General features: G+C 34.8%; 1 protein-coding gene across 5 annotated transcripts; it reads left to right on the top strand.

Annotated features, from left to right (window-relative positions):
• Positions 1–8,497: 8,497 nt before the first annotated feature.
• Positions 8,498–24,899, top strand: LOC141671649 (uncharacterized). 5 transcript variants are annotated; one of them, XM_074477935.1, is made up of 19 exons: positions 8,501–10,016; positions 11,626–11,937; positions 12,027–12,254; positions 12,373–12,493; positions 13,657–13,814; positions 13,943–14,576; positions 15,435–15,499; positions 15,595–15,696; positions 15,947–16,089; positions 19,147–19,202; positions 19,869–20,527; positions 20,674–20,864; positions 20,981–21,287; positions 21,653–21,922; positions 22,005–22,114; positions 22,652–22,985; positions 23,661–24,068; positions 24,169–24,451; positions 24,558–24,899. In XM_074477935.1, exons 1-19 carry the CDS (start codon positions 8,700–8,702, stop codon positions 24,587–24,589), a joined length of 5,730 nt encoding a protein of 1,909 aa, XP_074334036.1. In that variant the 5' UTR covers positions 8,501–8,699; the 3' UTR covers positions 24,590–24,899. The 5 variants fall into 5 exon arrangements, 4 of the variants coding, with proteins under 4 accessions (XP_074334038.1, XP_074334039.1, XP_074334037.1 ...); XR_012555194.1 differs by lacking the exons at positions 24,169–24,451; positions 24,558–24,899 and having other exon boundaries at positions 8,498–10,016; positions 22,652–22,797; positions 22,917–22,985; positions 23,661–23,740; XM_074477937.1 differs by lacking the exons at positions 24,169–24,451; positions 24,558–24,899 and having other exon boundaries at positions 8,498–10,016; positions 22,652–22,797; positions 22,913–22,985; positions 23,661–23,820.
• Positions 24,900–25,278: the final 379 nt, after the last annotated feature.

The raw sequence follows: 25,278 nt of genomic DNA, 5'->3' as shown, positions 1-25,278 counted from the left end.
GAGGAAATGAGGAAAGTCAAGGATAGTTGCTCTTAAGGTTGAGGAGGAATCTCCCAAAGCAGCTACCTCAAGAAAAGGCAAGGGAAAAGCTCTCATCACAAAGTCTGATACTGAGTCATCAAGTTCTGATAGTGATGATGACTCAGAAACTGAAAGCTTGCCTGAGATGGATGCTGATGAAGAGATGATGAAGCTGTGTGCTCTTATGGTGAAAGGAATCACAAGGATTGCATACAGAAAATTCAGGAAGGGAAAGAAATTTTCCAGGAAAGGTGCAAGTTCTGATAAGAAGAGTTTCATAAAATCTGAAGGCAAAGGAGGGAAGTCTGACAGAGGAGATTACACAAATGTTAAATGCTATAACTGTGGTGAGAAAGGCCACATATCTCCTGATTGCAAGAAAGTGATGAGTGACAAAGGCAAGGCTCTTGTCACAATGAAGAAAAGCTGGACAGACACTTCAGATTCTGAAAGTGAGGAAAACTATGCCTTGATGGCAAATGCTGATAGCAATTCTGATGCTGCCGAGTTAAAGGTACCTCAAACTACTTATGCCTTTCATACTGATGATATTAATGAGTTGAGAAGATATCTTAAAACCATGTTCATTAGTTATAGAGATCAAACTTTAACATGTGAATGATTAACTTCTAAAAATCTTGCTTGTAAAAAGAGGAATGATTATTTAGAAAAAGAGTTAGTCATGTTCCATTAAACTCAGAAAGATAGAGATGATGCTTTTTTATGTTAGGGATGAAGTACTTAAAATGAATGAATCGCTAAAAACTAAATTAGAAAAGGAAAGAGAGATTATCAAAACTTGGACTAACTCTGGCAGAACAACTCAGGAAAGAGGGCTTAGGTTATGGAGATGATAAGAATGATAAAGCAACTATAGAAATTGAGCCTATAGTTGTTAAACAAAATCCAAAGTTGAAACCTGTTAAGTTTGTAGCTGTAAAGTCTGATATTGATAAATCAGAAGTTAAAGAGGAATTATCTTCTGGCAAACTAAAACAGGAAAAGCCAACTGAAGTTAACGTAGGCTTAATGACAAAGAAGCAGCTTAAGCATAAGCTGAAAGATGTTAAGAATGTCAACAAGGGAAAGTCACCTAGAAAAAATAGGAATAAAAAGGAGGGTGTTAATAAAAGTAATAATTACAAGCTTGTTCCTAATGCTCCTAGAAAAATATGTCATAACTGTGGAAATTCTAACCATCTGGCTTCTTTTTGCAGAACAAATAAGAACATAAACTCCTTACCTTCAAAGTCAGGAGTTAAGAGTCAGTCTGTTAGATATAAGCCACAAAATCCTTGTTTTCATTGTGGTAGTTTATGACATTCCATTTATACTTGTAAGGAATATCATAGTTTGTACTATGACTATTATCAAATAAAACCTTCTTTAAAGAAAGTTAGCATTGTTCCTTCTAGTGTAAGTTCTGATACAAAGTCTGATAATGTAAATGCTGATAAGAAAAATGTTAACATAAACTCTGATGCTAAATCCACATAAACTCTGATGCTAAATCCGCTATAAATGTTAACAAACTTAATAAGGCCAAAGGATCCAAGCAAGTCTGGGTCCTTAAAACTAATCATTAATGGTCTTGGTGATTGCAGGGCAACAGGAAAAACATCCTAGTTCTGGACAGTGGATGTTCAAGACATATGACTTGAAATAAAGCTCTGCTATTAGACTTTGTGGAGAAAGCTGGCCCAAGTGTTTCCTATGGAGATGGCAACCTTGGAAAAACCTTGGGATATGGCAATATCAATCTGAGGAATGTCATCATTGAAAAAGTAGCTCTGGTCTCAGGACTTAAACACAATCTGCTCAGTGTTAGTCAAATCTGTGACAGAGGTTATCATGTGGATTTCTTTGAAAAACACTGTGAAGTTGTAAGTAAATCTACAGGCAAAGCTGTTCTGAAAGGATACAGGCATGGTAACATTTATGAAGCCAAGCTTTCAACAAGTACTGATGGTTCTGCAATCTGTCTGTTAAGTAGAACATCAATTGAAGAAAGCTGGAATTGGCACAAGAAACTCTCTCATTTAAATTTCAACAATATAAATGAACTAGTCAAGAAAGATCTTGTGAGAGGACTGCTAAAATCAGTATTTGCTCCTGATGGCCTCTTTGATTCATGTCAGAAGGCTAAACAAAGAAAATCTTCATTCAAGAGCAAGACTGAATCATCAATTCTTGAGCCTTATCACCTACTACATGTTGATCTATTTGGTCCAGTGAATGTCATGTCTATTGCAAAGAAGAAATATGATATGGTCATAGTGGATGAGTTCACCAGATACACATGGGTGTATTTCTTGCACACAAAAAGTGAAATTACATCTATTTTGATTGATCATGTCAAGCAACTGGATAAATTGGTCAAAGATTTTGTGAAGATAATAAGAAGTGATAATGGCACTGAGTTCAAGAATTTGATCATGGAAGAGTTCTGCAAAGACCATGGAATAAAGCAGGAATTTTCTACTCCTGGAACTCCACAACAAAATGGAGTTGTTGAAAGAAAGAATAGAACTCTTATTGAAGCTGCACGGACTATGCTTGATGAAGCAAAGCTACCAACCTATTTTTGGGCTGAAGCTGTGCAGACTGCTTGTTTTACTCAGAATGCAACACTCATTAACAAGCATGGAAAGACACCATATGAGATGGTGAAGAAAAAGAAGCCAAATCTGAAGTATTTTCATGTATTTGGATGCAAATGTTTTGTTCTTAAGACTCATCCTGAACAACTATCCAAATTTGATCTAAAAGCTGATGAAGGAATTTTTGTTGGATATCCACTTTCCGTAAAAGCCTTCAGAGTCTACAATGTAAGAAAAAAGGTTGTCATGTAATCTATCAATGTCTCTTTTGATGATAAGAAGATTACTGGACTTGAAGATTTCAATGATCATGATCAGCTGAGATTGGAAAATGAAGATTTAAATTCTGATACTGTAAATCCTGACAGTCTAAATCCTGATACTGCAAACTCTGATGGATTAAACTCTGATGTTATTGAAACTGTGGTGACTACGCCAAAGGAAGATGCACCTGTGCAGGGGGAGCATACTGAAGATACAACCACATCTCAAGAAGCATCAGAACCTACAACTGGCTCTTTAAGTTCTGATTCATCAAGTTTTGATGAGCCAAGTTCTAATAATTCTGGAAATTCAAATACTGAAGGATCCAATTCAGAGAGCACAATTTCAGGGGGAGCATCAGAAAATGTTGATGAAGACAACATGGATCATGGGGGAGCATCCAGTTCTAGAAAAAACCTTCCATCTTCATGGAAGTGGACTAAATCACATACACCTGACTTAATTATTGGAAATCCTGATGCAGGTGTCTGAACTAGAACAACTACATCAAATGAATGTCTTTATAATTCTTTTCTTTCTCAGACTGAACCAAAGAAAGTGGAAGAAGCTCTTCAAGATGCTGATTGGGTGCAAGCAATGCAGGAAGAGTTAAATGAATTTGAAAGAAACAAAGTCTGGACCCTAGTGCCAAGACCAAAGAACAGATTTGTTGTTGGTACAAAGTGGGTGTTCAGAAACAAAACTGATAGTGATGGCATAATAACAAGGAATAAAGCAAGGCTGGTTGCAAAAGGATATTCTCAACAGGAGGGAATTGATTATGTTGAAACATTTGCACCAGTTGCTAGATTGAAAGCCATAAGGATATTTTTGGCTTATGCTGCTCACAAAAAGTTTACTGTCTTTCAAATGGATGTGAAAAGTGCTTTTCTCAATGGAGAATTGGAAGAGGAAGTATATGTTGAACAACCTCCGGGCTTTGTAGATTCAAAACTTCCAAATTATGTCTACATGCTTGATAAAACACTTTATGGCCTTAAGCAAGCTCCAAGAGCATGGTATGAGACTTTAGCTCAGTTTCTTCTCGAAAGTGACTTTAATAGAGGAACTATTGACAAAACACTGTTCTACCTCAATTATTGAAATGACTTACTTTTGGTGCAGATATATGTTGATGATATCATTTTTGGTTCTACAAATGACAGACTTTGCAAGAAGTTTGCCAAACTGATGCAGTCAAGATATCAAATGAATATGATGGGGGAACTTAGCTATTTTCTGGGCCTTCAAGTCAAGCAGAATGAAGAAGGCACTTTTATTTGTCAATCCAAGTACACCAGAAATTTGCTGAAGAAATTTGGAATACAAGATTGTTCTAGTGCATCCACTCTCATGGCCACTGCAATAAAATTGGATAAGGATACTGGTACATCAGTAGATGTTACTGATTACAGAGGTATGATTGGCTCACTACTCTATCTAACTGCTAGTAGACCTGATATTATGTATGCTACCTGTCTTTGTGCAAGATTTCAAGCAGATCCAAGAGAACCTCACTAAACAGCTGTGAAAATAATATTCAAGTACCTTAAGGGTACAACTGATATGGGATTGTGGTATCCCAGAGAATCGGACTTTAAGCTAATAGGTTACTCAGATGCAGATTTTGCAGGATGCAAAATTGACAGGAAAAGCACAAGTGGAAGCTGCCAATTTCTTGGAGGCAGATTAGTTTCTTGGTTTAGCAAGAAACAAAAGTCAATTTCCACATCTACTGCAGAAGCAGAGTACATTGCTGCAGAAAGCTGTTGTGCACAGATTCTTTGGATGAAGAATCAGTTACTGGATTATGGGTTAATATACTTTACAATCCCTATTTACCGTGATAATCAAAGTGCTATTGTTATGACAGGTAATCCAGTTCAACACTCAATGACAAAGTACATCAGCATTATATACCACTTCATAAGGGAACATGTGGATGAAGGTATAGTGGAATTGCACTTTGTTCCAACAGATCAACAACTAGCAGATATCTTCACAAAACCACTGTGTGAAGCTACTTTTACAAGATTGATAAATGAACTTGGAATGATTTCAGGTTCTTTCTCTAAATCTACTTAGTTTATGTTATGGTACATCAGACTTTATGATCAGTATTTACAGATATTACTATCTTTGTGTATTCTGTGCTTAAATTGAAAATTGATTAAGTACAGGTTGTTGTCTGATGTAAATTTCTAAACTCTGATATTGATATGAATGTTTCTGTGACTATTCAATCCAATGAGGATAATTGTGCTAGATGCTGACCTAGTAGTCTATAATATACTAAAGTCCCATGTTTGAAGTAATCGTTTATATGGAAATCTTTTAACACAAGCAAATTCTGATATTGAGCTTAGTTAAATTTACTTTGTGTATCTTATTACTAAGTCAAAAACTAGAATAGTGCTTCTTATCTGTTAAGTTCTGATGTTAGTAAATCTGATGGATGTACTAAGTGCTGATAAACCTCACTTATCAAAAGAAAAAGGAAAAGAAAAAGGGAATAAAAATCAGGTACTCCTTTGAGATCTAGAGTAAAAATATTGAAGGGAAGACCCAAGTGCATTGCTGGTATTAAGTAATATGCATCAGAAAAGCAAAATAAATATTTTTCTTGGTGACTTTTCACACTCTATGATTACTGGAGAAATACTCTGATAATAACATAAATTCTGATAAGCAGTCATAACTCACTTACACTGAGAAGCCACTGTAAAATGGAATTTCAAAAGATGCATAAAATGAGCACAAAACAGTTGAGGTGGACTCATGCATGAACTCATTCTAAAGTAGACCTCAGAATACTAACAGATTTTGAGCAAATTTCTTAGTTATGCCTTACTTCTAAGATGTACTGAAGTGAATCAGACTTTAATCTTTATCTGATATTTAGCTTATTGCACACACATACACTCCATGTGAATGATGAAAATTACTGTGGTGATAAATGTTATTTTAGATGAACAGTTTAAGTGTCAGATGCATAAATTCTGAGGACAAGTTATGATGGAAATTCGAGTTAAGGAATCATGTTCTGATGACTGTTAAGTTCTGATATTAAATACTGATTCTTTACTTGACTTATTTGTGGTTAAAATCTGGAACAGTCATATTTAAAATCAGAATATGTTTGGGTGAGATATAAACAGTCAACATAATTTGGGTTAGTGGTACTCGTATATGCACAGTAATTTTTACTTGTTTCGTGTGCTCATTAACTCCTGTTTTAAGCTTCCAATGGCTGTTATTATTACTCATCAGTCTAGGGAATCGAGAGGTCATTATTTCTACTTGTAATTGTTGCCCAGTTCTCGTGTCCCTTGGTATTCCATTGGCTATTTAAACCATCGATTCATTCCAGCCAAAACATCTTTCATTTTCTCTCAAACTCTCTCTTCACATACTCATAAAAAATGGTTCGTTTCAACATATTCTTGAATTACGAAACCTTCACTACTGAGTTGAGTTGTGCTTACTGGCAGCAGGAGTGGCATGTCACTGCCATTCCTGATGAACTATGGGATTCAGTTCCACAAGAGGTTCACACCGAACTCTTGTTTTTATCAATGGAGTATCATCTCCATCTTGATAGATTGGAAGAAGAAAGGAGAGAAGCTCTTCATCTGCAAGAACGGATTATCCGTCTTGCGGTGCTCTTCGTCAGCAGCAGAAGGAGTTAGTTGTTAGGATGAAGAAATATCTGTTGAAGATGCTAATCTTACTCTGGTTTCAAAGAAGATTTCTCAAACAACCTCTGACATGGCTCAAGTTGTTCAGAGTTAAGATATAGTAAGTTTTGATATGACACTGAAGCAAGCAACCTCTGACATAGCTCAAGTTGGCTTAATATCAGAAGATAAGTTAAAGGAAACCTCTGACATTGCTCATGTTATATCCTCAAAGTTACTCCTACCAGGATTCACTAAAACTAAACAAACTCAACCTATGAAGACTGCAACAAGTGGTTTTGAAGCAAGAGTTGTTACAGAAAAGGAAGCAAGAGATAAATCTGGATTAGGTAGTGCTGATGAAAGAAGAGTGCAGAACACAACCAATGATCCAACTTCCTTAAGTGAACCAGGTGTTGGAGCAGCTCCTGAAAGATTGAATCAACTTGAATCTGTACAGATGGTTTACCATACCTTCTTGAAAGAACACATCTTGTTATATTTCATGACAGATGGAAGGGTTTACCATATAAGGGAAAATGCTATACCACTGAAGTATTTTGAGGAACTAGAACATGTTTTATTCTTACTTCAAGTGAATAACAGATTAACAGAAAGTGCTGCAAATTATTTGAAGACTCAAAGTTCAGAGACAGAAGAAGCTTTATTCTGTAAAGTCTGACAGCACATACTGTCCCAAGTACAGAGATCACAAAGGTGATATTGTTGATATGAAGCCTAACTCTGCTAAGATTATAACTACCTTTCTGGGTTATAAGGCTGTAGAATTCAATCTTGAGTCTGACAAGACATATTTGATCAGACTGGATCAGGACATAAGGAAAGCTAAAATAGATGATATCAGGGCTACTATCTTTCAAATTGGTGAAGATACAATTGAATTGAAGAATGCTAAAAGGAGGATGATTGATGAACTTAAATATGCTGAGAGATGTTTGTTAAAGAACTATCTCAGAACAACTCCTGACATCAAAGAGATCAGTAATTGAAGCCAAGTCAAGATCTACAACTGCTCAAATTCTGATGTGTATACAGACTGAAGCTGTTATCACAAGTTAAAGTTGGTAAAGTTTTAAGGACTATAAGTTGTAGTTATCTAGTCAAATTCTCATGCATTTGTACTTAATGTTTTTCACATCATCAAATATCTGTTAAACTTGTATATTATACTAATTTACAAGTTGGGGGAGATTGTTAGATATATTTGATAATATCATGTCTAATATGATTTGTGTTTTATTTTCAGATCTTACTTAAACAGGACAAATCAGTACTTAACTGGAAATCAACACTTATACTGAAGTCAGAATTTAAGTGGTCAGAACTTAAGTTATCAGGAGATATTTATCAGGAGATAATATCAGGACTTAAGGAGACTTTCAGATAAGGAAGACGACTGATTGAAAGGAAAGAAGATCAAGACAAACGCAAAAAGAGATATGCATGAAGAAGGAATTCTATGAAGAATAGAATACTTGGAAGAAAAGATATCTGATTGATATATTTTAGGAAGCAGAATTATATTTCATATCAATTAGCGATTATCTTGTAACTGTGTAGTATATAAACACAGACATAGGGTTTACACTATAAGTGTTATCATTATCGAGAATAATATTCATTGTAACCCTAGCAGCTCTCGTGATATTTGTTCATCACTGAGAGATGACAGTTTCATATTGTAACAGAGTTTATTATATTGGATAAAGTCTGTTTTCTGTTACTTGAGTTCTTTAGTTCGATTTGATTGTGATCTTCTATAGTGTGTGACCAACAGAAAGTATATGAATACGAATGTACACATACGCTAAACATGTCGGTTTTGTGTTTCACACGAAGTACACGAAACACGAAAATACAACTATACCAACGAATCTCTCTCAACCCCCGATCTCTCTCACATGCCCAAATCCGAAAACACGCCTTTACCAAACCAAAGTCACCAACTTGAACAAGTCATCACAGTCATCTCCCTCGCTCTCTCTCTCTGTACAAGTAAAAAATTGTGTTTCAAACGCCCAAACATAAACACCAAAAAACACAAATTACAAGGCGTGGAATAAATAACTGATTGAATTGAAATAGAGCCTGTAACAGCACAATCAGCACAATTTCAATGGAGCTTGACCTAGATTCTCTCCTCAATTCAAATCTCTCCGACGATGATGACGAACTCGCCTATTCTCAGCGTCGAACAGTTGACGAAATCATTCTCAACGATTCCTCCTCCTCCTCATCATCTACTTCCTCGTCTCCGAAACGAATCGATGTTTCGAATAATTCGAAAACTCCAGCACTTGTTCATAGATCACTTGAATTGTCTTATGCTCATGCACGCGCTCGAAATGTTTTGCCTTCTTTATTTGGAAGCACCGGTGCTAGTGTACGATCCAGTGTTAAGCCTGGTGCTGCTCTGGCTGCTGCTTTCGCTGCTTCGCGTAATGCTCCTTCGCCTCACGCTGCTGCTATTAAACTCAGGAGAGCCAGTGCTTCTTCTGTTGAGGTAGTTTCTGAACCGCTTTCTGTTCAAACTCAGATTTCTAGTAGTGCGTTTGATTTTGATGATGCGGTTAGAGAATTTAATGATGGATTAGCGGCTGCGTTGGATGAGAGAAATGTTAGGGATAGTTTTACGGAACAGAATGAAGAATATGAAGTTACAAATGTATCTCCTTTGAATGAATTAACTCGTGATAATTTTGACCTAGTTTTGGAAGCTCACAGTGCTCCTAGTAGTTTAAGTATTCAAGAAGAGAAAGAAGAAGATAAATCTAAAGATTATCCGGTAATACGTAATGAGACTGCTTTTGATGTTAATGTGGAACAATTTGTTACTGAACAAAATACTGATAATAAAGCACCGGGTGTAATTGAACAAAATATTGACAATAATGCGTTGGAATACGAGAATGGGAGAGTGGTCGAGGAGGATTTGATTTTAATACCGGATAAAAATGAAGTGGGAGGACTTCCCCTGTCTGAAAAAGAATTAGAAGTTAATGTGGATCGAGAGGACAACATTATATCAAGTGATGGTTCTGAGCCTTTCAAAAACATCGATATGCAATTAGAAACCAAGGGAAGCGAACCAACTGGGGAGGAAACTCAATTGTACTTGAAGCCTCTTGATTTGGCTGAAGAACTTGAGAAGAAATACACACTTATAGATTCACAAGGAAAGAAAGATGCAGCCTCCCAACCTATGAGGCTAGAGGGTGTGCACCAAGGGTCTACTGTGTTGGGATACTTTGACATTGATGCCAACAACACCGTGACACGCACAATTTCTTCCGAAATATTTAGGCAAGATCATGGATCTGCACAAGTTTTGGCTGTGCATCTCAACTACATTGCCATTGGAATGTCAAAGGGGGTGATTATTTGTTTTCCAAGTAAAAAATCTCCTTCTCATGCCGATAGTAGTGATGCAAAGGTATTTTCATAGGGAAATTTTAACTTACTTTTTTCACCTTATATTTAGTTATTTAACCATCTTTCGATACATTATCCCTAAAGTTTAGTGGAATAAAATTAAATATTGACTTCTTATATTAGGATGCTTACGTTGGTCACTTTAAAACAAAAAAAAAAGGATGCTTATGTTTGTGCCTACATTGGGACCTTTCCTAGGCCCAATTGTTGCGAAAACCTTGTGCACTAAGGATGTCTTTATGAGTATATGCTTCGTGAGTATGATGCTCCCAATAGTTGCGAAAATGTTGTGCACTTAGTACGACCTTATGAGTATATTTTACATGAGTATGATGCTGGCGAACTGACACTAAGTTCAGCAATAAATTTTTAAATCTGTGCTATACTATCAAAGTCGAACAATTACTTTCTTGCTAGTTGGTTGATCCTTTGGGCCGGGTTAATATAATAAAAATATCAAAAATGGATTGTGTTGTCTTTTGGGCCAGGTTTGTGACGTTTGTCTATTCCGAATTCCTATTCCTTCTTCGCCTCCTTCTCTTTGCAGTTTGCACTCAGTGAAGTCAAGGGATATTTAATAGAAATACTGATTTTTAAGAGTAGGAATTTTGATAGCAAGTAATATGAATATGTTTCTTCTGGCCCGGGTAACATAAGTATGAACTTTTGAACAACGGATCTTAAATATTATTATGATTAATTAAAAGATAAGGTGGCCTATTATAAAGTAGTATCATGAATAATGTGTAAGAAATATATTGGTTTTTATGTAGTTTTGAATTTAAGAAAAGTTGATTTTTGAAACAAAATCTCAGATGGCATATTACTGCATAAAAATGTACCTCTTTTTAAAAAATTTCCTAATGTAATTTTTTTTATTTGTCAATATTTTTCAAATTTTAGGATATATATATATATATATATATTAAATAAAGGCTGTGCTATGTGAATGTGAAGCTTGTACATTTAAACATTTAGATGTCTACCATTTCTGCACACCTATATGTATATATTTTGGGGTCATTATATTTTGTAATCAGAAACTGAATGACGCTTCATTCCTTTTATAATAGGAGTTATTTAAGAGTTCAACACAGTGATCAAAAACTACAATTATTAAACTAAATTTGTAAATATTATAGTGTTTTCATTCTAGTTTTGAACCTATAAATGTATTGGATATTTTATTGGAAAGTCACTTTCTTGTTATTAGTTTATTACTCAATACTTCATGTAGTGTAAAAGACTAGTCCTCTGTTTGGTTGGAAGAAAAGAAATTAGATTGAGTGGATATTTGTATAAATATATTTAATTTTCATATATATGCCCATTCTATTTTTATCAATGAAGTATGGCTGAAACCTACCAATTTGAGGGTGAACGTTTCATTCTCCCTCGTACTCATTTTCTTCAGTCTTCATCATAAAAAAATTGCGCTACTCTTTTTTCACTCTTCCGTATTTACCTATCTTCCACCTTTGTTTTAGTATATATATTCCTTCGTATAATATTTAATTCCTCCCAACCAAACAGAGAATAATGTAATGTGATTTTTGACTAGTCCACAGCTGCCTCTTGACTTATGCTTCATATTCTAATAAATTTTCCAGATCGTGATGCTTGGAATACAAGGTGAAAGATCTCATGGCTCAGTCATGGCCATGTGTTTCAATCGGCAAGGGGACTTACTTTTTGCGGGATATGCCGATGGACATTATATCGTTTGGGATGTCCAGAAGGCTACTTCTCTTAAAATCATCAAGGAACACAAGGCACCGGTGGTGCACATATTCTATCTTGGACTGGATTCTCAAGCCAATCGGCAGTTTAATGTGGTTAGTGGTGATAGTAAAGGGGTGATTAAGGTGATACACTTTAAATATGTTCCATGGCTCAATAGGATATCTGTAAATAAACAAGTGGTAAACCCCTACCCTTATGCTAAATATATTTATAATAAATAATACTTTAGAACATATCCTTATATTCAGAAAATCCATTACTTGAGCAGACTCTTCTTGATGAAACAACAAGCACAGTTGTTTGTGCTTCTCCTTTGCTCTCCGATGATTATTGTGGAGGTTCTGTTACTTCTGCCCAGGGGAGTGCTGTAGTAAATAGCAGTAGTATTGGAAGCATGATGGGAGGTGTAGTTGGGGGAGACTGGAAGCTGTTTGAGGGTTCCTCTGTGGTTGAAGAAGGCGTGGTCATATTTGTCAGTCATCAATCTGCACTGGTGGTACGTGATTTTTATAAGATTGTCCAAAAGCTATGGATTCCCCCTGCACATGCATTTTTGTAAGAATGCTGCAGTTTTTTGTTGTCAGTGTTAAATTTTATGCTCCTCTGAAGTGCAGGCAAAAGTCAATCCAGGTGTTGAAGTCTATGCACAACTTCCCAGACCTGAAGGGGTTCGGGAGGGGTGTATGCCTTATGCTGCCTGGAAATACACGAGACAACTATCTACTTCTTCCATTGGTATGTGTTAAGTTGATTTATAAATAATAAATTTGATGTGAGCAGTTTTAGAAGATGACTAATATTTGGCCATGCTTTACAACCTCTTCCAGTCTTCCCTTTTTTTATATGTTGTAATGTTAGGTGTTTAAATATAATTCAAATATTAATTCAAATAATATTTAATGTAACCTATTAAATATGATTAATTTAGTGATGCAGTAAATGTATTAGACAATATTGATATGAAAAGATATATTGCTGGCTATATATATATAAATAGTAAAAAGAAAAATTGTTTTTCAGCCTCTTTTCTACATATTTAATGTACATAATATTTTATTATTTTATTTTACTTTAAATTATTGTTTAATTTAAATTTTGAATATCAGTTACCAATTGGTGTTTTATAAAATGTAAATATGAACAGCTCAAGTAATATAACAATGCAATAGACTTATTTAATAAAAGGAAAATCATATTAAGCCATATTTATTGTTGAAAAATTAATTTTTTTTGTACCCTCCACTGTAGAATGTAGATACTCGTTGTGTATTGCACTATAATATTTATTTTTCGTATTAAATTTTGAAAAACAATTAAATACTTATTGATATGAAAAATAAAATGTGAAGAAATCAAAATAATGTAGTAAAGGTATTAAACCATATATATTAAGATAAATGAATATTATTTTAGCTACATTTATTATAATAATAATAAAAAAAGAAATGTGATTATACAAAATTAATATGACACTCTATTAGATGATTTTCCTCAATAAAAATAGAAAAGTTATCTAATACTCTAATGAAAGAAAGATATTAAATTTATTTAAGTGTTAAATAATTTAAGTTCTTCCACACCTCCTATTTATTTATTTTTCAATTTCTCTTGACATTATACTTAAAATTCAGTTCTGATTATATACATATATATATAGAAAATCTATTTTTCATAGAGTGAAAATTAGATTTAAAAATAATAAGATAGTTTTGATTTTTTTATTCATAGATGGCAAGATAACTTAAAATTTTGAATAGTGTGTTAAAACTTCTTGTGATTAATGAGGTTTGAATTATATATATAGTAGTTAATAAGTATGAATGTCGCCAAGCTAAATTAAATTTCCGAAGTAGAGAAATGTGTTATTCAACTATTGTAAGTATGAAGACTTGTTGTAGAAAACGTGCCTGAGAAAACATCAGAGAGAGTTGGGCTGCTTGCCCTTGCATGGGATCGGAAAGTTCAGGTTGCAAGGTTGGTGAAGTCGGAGCTAAAAATATATAGGATATTGACACTTAAAAGCTCAGCTGTAGGTGTGACATGGTTGGATGACCAGGTATCTGTTTTTTTAAAAGTTGAAAAGATGCTTTAGAAAGTAATGTAAAGGTCTCTGGTTATAGTTTATTCCCCCCCCCCCCACACACACAGATTTATTCTAATAGTAATAAAATGTTTTTTATACAGTTGTTGGTGGTTTTGACATCAGATGGACAACTGTGTTTGTTTGAAACTGAAGAAGGAACTGTGGTTCACCAGACAAGTTTTACTGTAGATGGATCTCGAGCTGATGATCTAATAGCTTACCATGCCCAGTTCACTAATACTTCCGGAGTCCCAGAAAAAGCATACCACAATTGTGTAGCAATATCTGGTGCTTCTATTTATGTACTTGGGCCAAAGCAGCTTACTCTTTCTCGTCTGCTTCCTTGGAAAGAGCGGATTGAAGTTTTACGAAAATCAGGAGATTGGATAGGTGCCTTAAACATGGCAATTTCACTATATAATGGGGCAACACACGGAGTTATTGATTTTCCTAGGACAGCTGATGAAGTGAACAATACTGTTATGCCTTACCTGGTAGAGTTACTTTTATCTTATGTAGATGAAGTATTTTCGTACATGTCAGTAGCATTCGGAAACCAGATTGGCAAGCTGGATCAATTAGAAGACTCCAGTACTAGTGGTTCTGTACGTTCAGAAATAGAAGAGCAGTTCACTCGTGTTGGTGGTGTTGCTGTCGAGTTTTGTGTTCATATCAAGAGAACTGACATCCTGTTCGATGAAATTCATTCCAGATTTGTTTCTGTTCAACATAATGGTACGCTTGTGCGGATAAAGGTCCTGATTACTCTGCTACTGTATTCTTCCTTATAAGCCAATGCAGTCCTAGATATAGGGTTCAATATGGTTTTACCACTGTGAAGATTTTTGTCTAAAACTAATTTATTGAGAGAAAAAAGATATGCGCCATGGATCTTGAAAACGAGAGGGTCCAGGTACCATACAGATGTATGAAAGAAGTTCAAAATAAATAACTGTGGGATAGAAACTTGAAAAAAAAACTGGACTTGAGAAAATTAAATGCAGAAGATCACTAGCCTTTGGATATTTTAATTGCAAAAGAGAGGACCATATGTTTGCAATAGAATAAAATGGTTAAAACAGATATTTGGACTCTTGACAACTTCTCAATCTATGCCACCATCAAATCTACCTCTATTAGACGTTGGTTTTCATGATATATTACAATTTAAAAGAAGCATTCTTGTGTAGCCAAATTAAATCACAAAACGATAATATGTAATGTTAAACCATGAAACCATCATAAATATCTTGTTTTTTTGTCTGTTAAAGAAACCTATGAAAACAATTTCCGGAGACTTTTAAGAACTTTTGCACATCCTTGAGGTGTTAAATTTTGGAATGCGAGTTTTTGACCAACTTAAACATTACGGTAGAAAAAGGCAATATAATCCTTGTGATTGGCATCAAGCGTTAAGTGTTACTCCTTTTTACTGGTATATAGTATTTGTATATGTAGTGGTAATTTTTCTTTTGTTAAATAGCAGTCGTGCATAATGTATACTAAACAGTTTTGCAATTCAATAGTCCGCAATTTATTCTTCTTGTTATTGAACTGGTTGAATTCACTTTCTCTCACCTTTCACATGTGCAGATACATTTTTGGAGCTGTTGGAGCCATATATATTGAACGACAAGCTTGGATCCCTTCCACCTGGGGTATACTAATATGTTATATTTAGAGTATATATGAAACTTCTATCTTCCTTTCCTATCCTCTAGTATATGTTAATGTTATATATTATTTTGGACAGATTATGCAAGCACTGGTAGAGCATTATAGCATGAAAGGTTGGCTGCAGCGAATCGAACAATGTGTTCTGCACATGGACATATCTTCCTTGGATTTCAATCAGGTTCTTTTAGTTAGCTTTTTTTTTTTTACAAATTGTGGACTTAATAATCTAATCAAGCAATATGTTACAGATGCCTGCTGATTTTAAATGCAGAAGTTTCCTTTTCTTTTCTACTAGTCCCTGACTCCATATCATGCCAAATTTCTATCTCTCTCTTTAATTTGTCAAAGGCTCAAAGCAGAACTAAGGCTTCACACATGAAGTTATCTTTATCTTATGGAGCCTGTAATAATTCATATCTATGCTGTAGGTTGTCCGCTTGTGCCGGGAGCACAGGTTGTATGGTGCACTTATATATTTATTTAACAAAGGTCTGGATGATTTCAGAACACCATTAGAGGAGCTTTTAGTTGTTTTACAAAATAGCCAAAGAGACATTGCTGCTTCCATTGGGTATGTTTACTGTGATTGTTCTATTGCATGGCCATTACTTTTGGTTGGCATATCTTGCTTCGTTTGTTTATGTTTGTGAAGCTCATTATCTTTGATCTTATTTGAGGATTTTCCTCTGGTGCCTATGGTGGTTTATTCTGTCAAACATATAAAATAAACATCGAGAATAGGAAGTACATGTCCTAGCCTCGTCGGATGTCAGTGAATTTTCTTTTACTTTTTTCTAGAAATGTGGAACATTGTGGTTACCTCTGTAGCTTCAGTTCATTGAAGGATGGATAGAGTAACCGCCTAAGTTAACCGGACTCTTTAATTTTGCCCTCATACCCGTGTCGACCGGACATGACATGGGTGTGGGTATGAGATCCGAGTCGGATCCTTTGTATAGAAAACCAGACACTTTGACTTCAAGTTATCTAGTTCACAATGATTTACAAGGCCTCATAACAATTTAATTCTAGACATGTTTGATTTATGCTATAAATATGACATAAACAAGTTTTGTATGTGTTCTCTTTATTTGGTAGAGGACACTAATTTTCAATTTGAAGTATATAAAGTAGGTATGATTTCTCTTATGTGAAGGTTATATGCCGAATCCCCGCACCCGTGTCCAATTTAGGATCCATTTCCACGAATCCTAAATTTTTAAAAACAATGAGTCTGACACTTGGATCCACACCGGTGCCCGACGCCCGTACCCGAGTCCGGTAACTTAGGACTAACCGCCATAAAATATATATTTATGAATCAGTTGAGATTACCATATTTTAATATAGAAAGCATGCAGTGACTAAAGATGTAGTACTTTGATGCAACAAGGTTAAGATGGCACAAGGATGTAGATTTTATGTAATAACTAACAGCATACATTAATGATAAATGTTTATAAATGAGTCTAGGTTGAGCGCAGATGCACAATATTGAGACTCGGTTGATCAACAAGCCGGTACAGATCGATCCCATATTTAATTATATATATTTATATATTAACAGAATACATTAATGAAGAATGTCTATAAATGAGTCTAGGTTGAGCACAGATGCAAATTATTGAGACTCGGTTTATTAAGAAGCCGAGCCCGATGAAAATAGCTGAGAGCTCGGTTTATCAACTTTGATGTTCATGAACAGGCAAAGGGCTCGTGAGCAGAACAGATGAAAAAGTTGCCTTGTGAACATGTATTGTTATATTAAAAGAATACACACACACACACATATATGAGGAAAGAGAGCCTAAGATCTATCTTAGGCTTCTTTCCTAAGATTTTCTAATACTTTAACGTTTCACTACCTAAAAGTTATTATTACCTTCCCTTTTCAGTTATCATTTCCTTCTTTTTTCATCCCTGGTGTATCATTCTCTGTTCTCCAATGTACAGAACTGTACAAGGAGATTCGGAGCCTCCAAAAAATTTATAACCACGTTCAACTTAAGCAGAAAAACAACAAAGAGTAATTCCAAGTGAAGCACTACAGAACTATGAGTAAATCCATTGATTTCATTGAGTGTAAAGGTGACCTAGATACAAATTCTCTGAATCTACATAAAGATTTAGAATTTACTTAGTTTTAATATGAAAAGCTATGACTTGTTGTCTGTTGGAGAGATGGCTGGTTCTTCGCAGTAAGATGTAAAACAACAGTGAATAACGAAAAGAAAAACATCGGGAAAGATAAAGAAAAAAAATAGGGAAAGTATCTTTTATAAACTAGAACAGCATAGTTTTGGGGAAATCCTGGAAATGATACTTTGGATATATCTCAGGTTCCTTTTTCTCTACATATTAAAATTGAAAGGAAAGAGGAACATTACCCTACTTAGGCAGGAATTCTAGGAATGACACTTGGGATGTATCTCTGGTTCCTTTTTCTCTATATAGTTTAATTGAAAGGAAAGAGGAACCTTACCTCTACTAAGGCGCACCTAGCTAGATCATCAAAAACAAGGCTAGATCATATTCCAGTTGCAAGCTTTGCTCGCGAACTTTAGAAACGGATTGCTTACGATCTTGAGCATAATTAACAAATGGCTTACAAGAAAAGAGCAAAGTTTGTGAACATAATCTTTGCGCTGCTTGTGAGCAACCCTGTGAACTGCTCACTGATTCTTAGGGATTAGAATCAAGTCAGAATATTGTGTAGAAAGTACGTGTGTCTGCCTGTTCAAAGGCTTCATCTGGATTAGTATATAAGGCTGAAAAATAGTAGTACTGTTAGTTAAAGTAATAGTAGTATTAGCAGTAAGGGTACTTTAGTCTTTATATGCCTTTTAAACATTCGGTGTTAGTATGAGGCCTATATATAGCCTCAAGTTGTTACATTTTCTGTTATGTTGAAATATATGAAAAGGAATGTGATTCCACCGATCTCTCTCTCTCTAGGGTATTTCTCTTTCTAGAAACCATTGCTTTCGCTGCAAGTTTCTACCTCATCTCTTTCTATTCTGCATTTCTGAGTTCTAAACCTTTACCTCTGTCTAATCTCTGCTTTAATTCTCTGTTTTACTGCTTAATTTAGCTGTTACATTTTAATAAAATACCAAAAACAGTGCTAAAATCAGTTCAGGAACTACCAGATCCTGACAATCTCCTATCAGATTTATATATGCAAGAGTTTCTCTAACTTTGTAACAGATATTTTATGGCAGAAAGTTGGCAGTGTAGATGTTTAAACATTTTAATTAGTTTTAACCCAAATCAATCTCCTATTTTTAGTAAAGTAAATTTTCTTGTAATATTATTGTAGAATGTTTGTGCTGGAAAATTACTGTAGAGACAGAATACTGATATTATAATCAATTAGGCACAAAAACTAAGTTTAATTAACTCTAACATAAGTGGAAAACTGTTGAGGGGACAAATTTAATGTATATAGCTGGGACTCAAGAAACTTAATTGACAATTCTAAAATGCGGGTCTGACTCTATTTATAGATAAAACGTTAAAAAAACTTAAATATTTAAACCGAAACTGTTTTGGCTTTCATGTGACAAGTAGATGAATCCTTTTGCTAGTTTATAGTGGTTAGTATTTACGTCATTGCATGTTTAAACAGGTACAGGATGCTTGTTTACCTGAAGTACTGTTTTTCAGGCTGTTCATTTCCTCCAGGTATGGTGTTTTGTTGTATTTCAATATTTATATTGAATAAAATTTGTTGAAAATTTAGTAGCTCGCCATTTATTTATATGACAAGATTATAGATTGGACATTCGATATTAGTGTTATGTATTTTTGCTTGGATGAAGTCAATAATAAGTTTCTATAAAAAATTACTTCCACATAATTATCAAAAAAAAAAAAAAATTACTTCCGCAGTTTTTCAAGATGGAGCAGGTATGCAAGAGGCGATTGAAGACAAACAAAATATTCCAATAGTGAATATCGATTTACATGATAATTTTCCTAAATCTTCATGCCTGAGATGTTTTTTTTGTAAAACATAGAAGTTCCACACGAAGTCAGAAGCTAAAGCCTTCATTTACCTTCCAATATTTCACTCTCTCCCTTTGCTGTTTTGACCAAAGCATATCATTGTTCCCATTTCTACAATAACATATTACTCTGGTAAGCCAGTGGTGATAGAAAAACCATCACATAAGGAAGTTTTGACTGAAAAGTTTCCAATTTTTTACCTAACATAACAGCTAGGGCAGGGCAATCTGAAATACTTAGCGGCACATTAATGGTTTTAATAGTAACCAAAGCATTCTAGTTATTTATCTTTTTGTAGGCGACGTCAAATAATCAAAAAAATACAATTGTTTTCTTTTGCAGGACAAGGAGTTCTTTCTCCTACACGCTTACGATCTGTTCGAAGAGAACTTGTACAGTTTTTACTGGAGGATACCAAGTTTCCTAGTTCACCTCGACCTGCAAGCTCATGCTTTAAAGGGGCGTGCCCAAATCTATATCATCTGTTAGTTTTGGACACAGAAGCTACTTTAGATGTTTTGAGATGTGCATTTGTAGAAGATGAAGTTCAAAAATTAGACCAATCTTTACCGGATTCAGCCCTTTCAAATATAGACTTAACAAAAGATAATTCCATGCAGAATTTGTCACAGAAGATGGTTGATGTTCTTGCAGTAATTATTGATCATAAAGATTCCCAAACGTATAGATCTATCAGCATTGATGGTGTCGAATCAAATGAAATTTGGCCTTCAGAGAAAGACATTGGTCATGTCGTTGACTTTGTTGCATACTACATCTCATGCGGAAAGGCTACTGTCTCAAAGAATATACTGGGTAAAATTTTAGTGTTCCTGACATCGACATTGGATATTTATATTCATCCAATTGGTTCTAGGCAGAATCTTCAAGCTTCTAGAAAAAGAGAGAAGCAAGTTCTTCAAATTTTAGAAGTAGTGCCGGAGACAGACTGGGATGCATCGTTTTTGTTAAATGTGTGTGAAGAAGCACAGTTTTACCAGGTAGTCTAGTTTTTGTTGTCTTTCACATTATCTGATTTTTAAATGACTGTGTATAATGAGTAGAAATTCTCTCAACTGTTGTTCTCAGTCCAAACAAGCCATGAGAAACAAAGAACGTTAAGCAGTTCTGTTTTATGTTTATATAGGTTTGTGGCTATATTCATGCAACTGGAAATCAGAATTTTGCTGCTTTGGAGAGCTATATGAAAGATGCCGATGAACCGATACATGCCTTTTCCTATATTAATTGTACACTGCATCAACTTCATGGCAAGGAATCTGATGCTTTTCAGTCTGAAATTATGTCTCGAATTCCAGATCTTGTCATATTAAGCAGGTGATGTGTAATTAACTACGTTTTTCTGTTGTTTCACATGACATGGGATATTTTTATATTTATCAACACTTGACTTTGCTTGATGATAAAGGATGTCTTGTTTTTAACGTTTGCAGAGAGGGCACATTCTTTATGGTGGCTGAGCATTTCGGCGGTGATCATGACCGTGCTTTATGTGCGATGGACTCTCATCCTAAAAGCCTATTCCTTTATCTAAAGACTGTTATGGAAGCTCACACGAAGGGGTCTCTTAACTTTTCCTGTTTCAGAAAAGGTGATAATGTGAATATTCCTAGTGAAAGAAACAATTGTTATCAGCCTGATAGAATTGAAGCGTACCTGGAAAGGATTTCCGAATTTCCAAAGTTCATGCGTGATAATCCAGTTCATGTAACAGATAAAATAGTTGAACAGTATCTTGAGGTAAAATTCTCTCCAAGTGTGTCTAGCAGGTGGTGCATGCTTTACTTAAGTGATTCACTTGTTGCATATGCACTTTTGTCTCATAATAAACCTTACAGAGGGGGTAATTTTTTTCTGTAGGGGGGTTGGTCTTGTTTACACTTTACCGTCAGTGTCCATCTTGTTTTTCATAGCAACTTTGCTCCTTTAGCTCCATATATTGTTTCATATTTCTGCATGTATACTGTTTATCGTCTCCAAAAGTAGGCTTGTTTGTAATTATTATGTATTTTTATATATCTTACCCAGTAGCAGCAATTTATACATTTGTGTGTGAGTTGCGCACACAAGTTATAGCTTAAGCATGTTTCTAATGTTTGTTACAGCTATTATGTCAATACGAAACCAGTTCAGTACTCAAGTTTCTGGAGACTTTTGAGAACTACAGGGTTGAACACTGTTTACGCTTGTGTCAGAATTATAGAATCGTAGATGCTGCTGCTTTTTTATTAGAACGGGTTGGTGATGCCGGCACTGCTCTCTCACTTACCCTTTCTTCCCTGGATGACAAATTTGCGTTGCTTGGTACCACTGTTCAAGGTTTACTTTCTAATTCTAGTGTGAAGAGTTTCAACACTGTTTTGCAGAAGAAAGAGGTCTGCCATCTCTTCTAGTTTTTTATTATGAATTAAATAGTTTACTCGGTCCTGTGCGTACTAATCACAGTTTTTTGTTCAGGTAAATGACATATTTGATATAGTTCATACCTGTATTGGACTGTGCCAGCGTAACAGCCCTCGAATGGATTTTGACGAGTCCGAGTCTCTCTGGTTCCGATTACTCGATTCGTAAGTTCGTAATGTGTAGGCTGGTGCTAATTTACTTAGTCTGTTGAAATTTAGTTGCTTAATGAAGGGCCCTTGTCATCATATAGCTATTATCTTATGCCCGTGTTTTTTTAACTTAATAGACAAAGTAAATAAAGTTTCAAGTGTTTCGAGAGGGACATATAGTTTCTTAGAAGTTATTATATAAATCTCCGCAGAAGGTCCAATTTTTTGTGTGTTTTGAAAATTGCATTTCCAGCTTATTATAAGCCACATTAAGCTTATTATGCCAAGATGTTCTTATTGTCCTGAAAGAGATTAATATAATTTTGGCACAAACATCTAAATAATTTTTGCTGCTTAGTGGTTTATGATAGCATCTTTATTTAAATACCAGTTTAGTCTTAACACATGGAATCTGCAGTCTGTGGATTTCGGTAAATGGATCGATATATTAAGTAATCTATACCTTCTACTGGTAGCTTGCTACTTGATATTACTCAACAATTCAACTGCTCTGCGAAATTTTTTCAAAGAAACTATTGTATTTCAATACAGGTTTTGTGAGCCATTGATTGATTCATACAGCACAAAAATAAATTCTGAGGAAACATTCAACATAAAATCTTTAGCTAGATCATTGGACAGGGAAGAAAATAATTCAGTACACAGGACCAGGTGGAAGCTGTCACAGTTTCAAAAAGGTGCTCACATTTTGAGGAAGTTATTTTCTTTGTTCATTAAAGAGATTGTTGAGGGAATGATTGGTTACATCCGCCTTCCGACTATCATGATGAAACTTTTATCTGATAATGGTAGCCAGGAATTTGGTGATTTTAAGCTTACGATCTTGGGAATGCTTGGAACATATGATTTTGAAAGAAGAATTTTGGTATATTTGCCGTGCATCAATTTTTTTTCCTCGTATTTACTTTTTCCATAAACAGAAAGTCAGACAACTTGAGATTGTTAATCGATCCATGTGTTTCATTTATTGCTTGTAACTGATGTGGAACATGGATTAATGATATTAAATATTAGTTAATCATTTTATCTAGGATGATAAATTATTTATCACTAAGATAATATGTTGGTTTATAAATATTACGTTGTGGTATTAATCATAATAAATCTTCTTTTAACTAGGATTATTCTCGTAGTTGAAAGCATCAGGTATTATGGATAGTTGAATTGTATAATTTGATGAATATTTTATAACAAGTCTGTAAATTTTTTGTGTTCTTTGTGGTAATATGTTTTGTCCTTTTTTAATTACCCCTTCCCCACCTATTCGGTCTTTTTCTAACTGTAGTTCTACATCAGTTCTCTTAATTGGTTTTAACCAGTAATTAAAGCAAAGGGAATACAACCACTGTATAGAAGGTATGAGAACTGTAGGTTATATGCAGTATATTACCTTAATTGATAGAAAGAATTGACTGTAGATCTGAGTTACTGTTGTATCTCTTAACATATTTACATTCAAGTAAAGTTATTGCAACAATTTCTTTTGTTGCCATTGCATGTGTCGACAAAGTTGCTATGTTGACTAGTCCTTTAATTACAGGACACTGCCAAATCACTGATCGATGATGACAACTACTATACCATGAGCCAACTCAAGAAGGGGGCTTCTCATGGGTATGGGCCTAAGAGTCTTTTATGTTGCATATGCAATTGCCCACTTTCCAGAAACTCCACAAGCTCTAGAATTCAAGTATTCAGTTGTGGACATACAACCCATCTGCAGTGTGAAGTTCTAGAAAATGAGGCAGCACAAAGAGGATATTCAGCAGGATGCCCCATTTGTATACCTAAAAAGAACACTCAGGGTTCGAAAAGTAAGTCTGCTTCTGCAGAGCATGGATTAGTAAGCAGACCATTGTCAAGAAACCAGCCAGCAGAAGGAAACAGCCTGCATCTAAATGAAAGTGAAGCGGCAGAGGGTGCCTATGGTTATCATCCAATTTCAAGGGTTAGTAGAATTATATATGTCTGTTGTTATTCTGTTATATATATGTATGATGTACCAAGCTCAACTACATACTCATCAGATAGCAACTTGGGTGTAACAGTTTGAAATCTTAACTAGCCTTCAGAAAGACAATAGTTTGAACTATGTAGATAATACGCCTAAGTTACGGCTTGCACCACCCGCCCTTTATCATGAAAAGGTGAAGAATGATAATTTCAGCAAAGCAAGTAGCAGTGGAAAGGTAAAGACAGGAACTGATCTTTCAAAAGGAGAAATCAGTGGTAGTTTTGCAAAAATTCGAAAAACAAGTAAAAGCAAGCAACTGAGAGATTTGAAGTTGAAAGGAACTTCTATTCGATTTCCATTGAAAACAAATATATTTGGTAAGTCGTTATACAAATCTACATTTTGATGACGGCATTCCTTTGCTGCTCGCACTTTTCTGTACCCTATTTTTTGTTTTGTGAACAAATGGTATGTGTTATTCAGGCAAGGAGATTATTAGTAGAAGGCTACAATAGAACATGAGATATCTTGAAGAGCATTACGGGTGAAGTTGATATTTCTAAATCTTTCCATGAGTCTGCTCAATTGCAAGAAGATATGCTTCTATGTACAGGAAACGATGTCAATATGGAGTGGTTTGACTGGAAATAAATGCCTGACTAATGTATTAGGATTTTTTCCCAGACTGAATTTCAGCATCACAGAATATTTTGTACTTGAATTGCAATATAGTGATTATCGCAGTTACACATAAACGCACAGTTTTTTTAAAAAAATAGATATTTATTGACCCTCATTCTATCGCTCATTTTTCAGCACCAGAGGATAGGTGCACATGCTAAGAAAAATGTGATTAAAGAGTTGTAAAAATTTTATTGGTGGAGATTTTTGTGGATAGAGGGGTTCATCATTATTAATAAACTCTCCATCAATATTTTGTGAACACTTTATTAAACACTAAATCTTAACATTAATATGTATTCATGAACACATGCTAGAAAAAAATTCTTTTATTAAATGAAATTGATTATAAAGTTGGTGTAATTTATCGAGAGGAGTAAATTAGAAGAGCTTTTGAGGGGGTAAGGCGTGGTCATGTGTTATTAGTACGACTGAAGTTAGGGCTCAACATTCGGTCGGTTCGATTCCGAATATCAAATAGCATAATTTTTGTCACCGAACCAAACCGAACTTACTTATAAAC

Source organism: Apium graveolens, chromosome 7 (genome assembly GCF_009905375.1).
Source record: "Apium graveolens cultivar Ventura chromosome 7, ASM990537v1, whole genome shotgun sequence".
In the NCBI taxonomy this organism is placed as follows: Eukaryota; Viridiplantae; Streptophyta; class Magnoliopsida; order Apiales; family Apiaceae; genus Apium; species Apium graveolens.
This window is presented reverse-complemented; position numbering and strand designations above follow the sequence as displayed.

Bases quoted from the DNA above. Each gene is read 5' to 3' on its own strand.
- LOC141671649 (XM_074477935.1), top strand. From the start codon at position 8,700: ATGGAGCTTGACCTAGATTCTCTCCTCAATTCAAATCTCTCCGACGAT. The intron at 15,500-15,594 runs GTATACTAATAT...TATTTTGGACAG, and splicing joins TTGGATCCCTTCCACCTGGG to ATTATGCAAGCACTGGTAGA. The intron at 19,203-19,868 runs GTATGGTGTTTT...TTTCTTTTGCAG, and splicing joins AGGCTGTTCATTTCCTCCAG to GACAAGGAGTTCTTTCTCCT.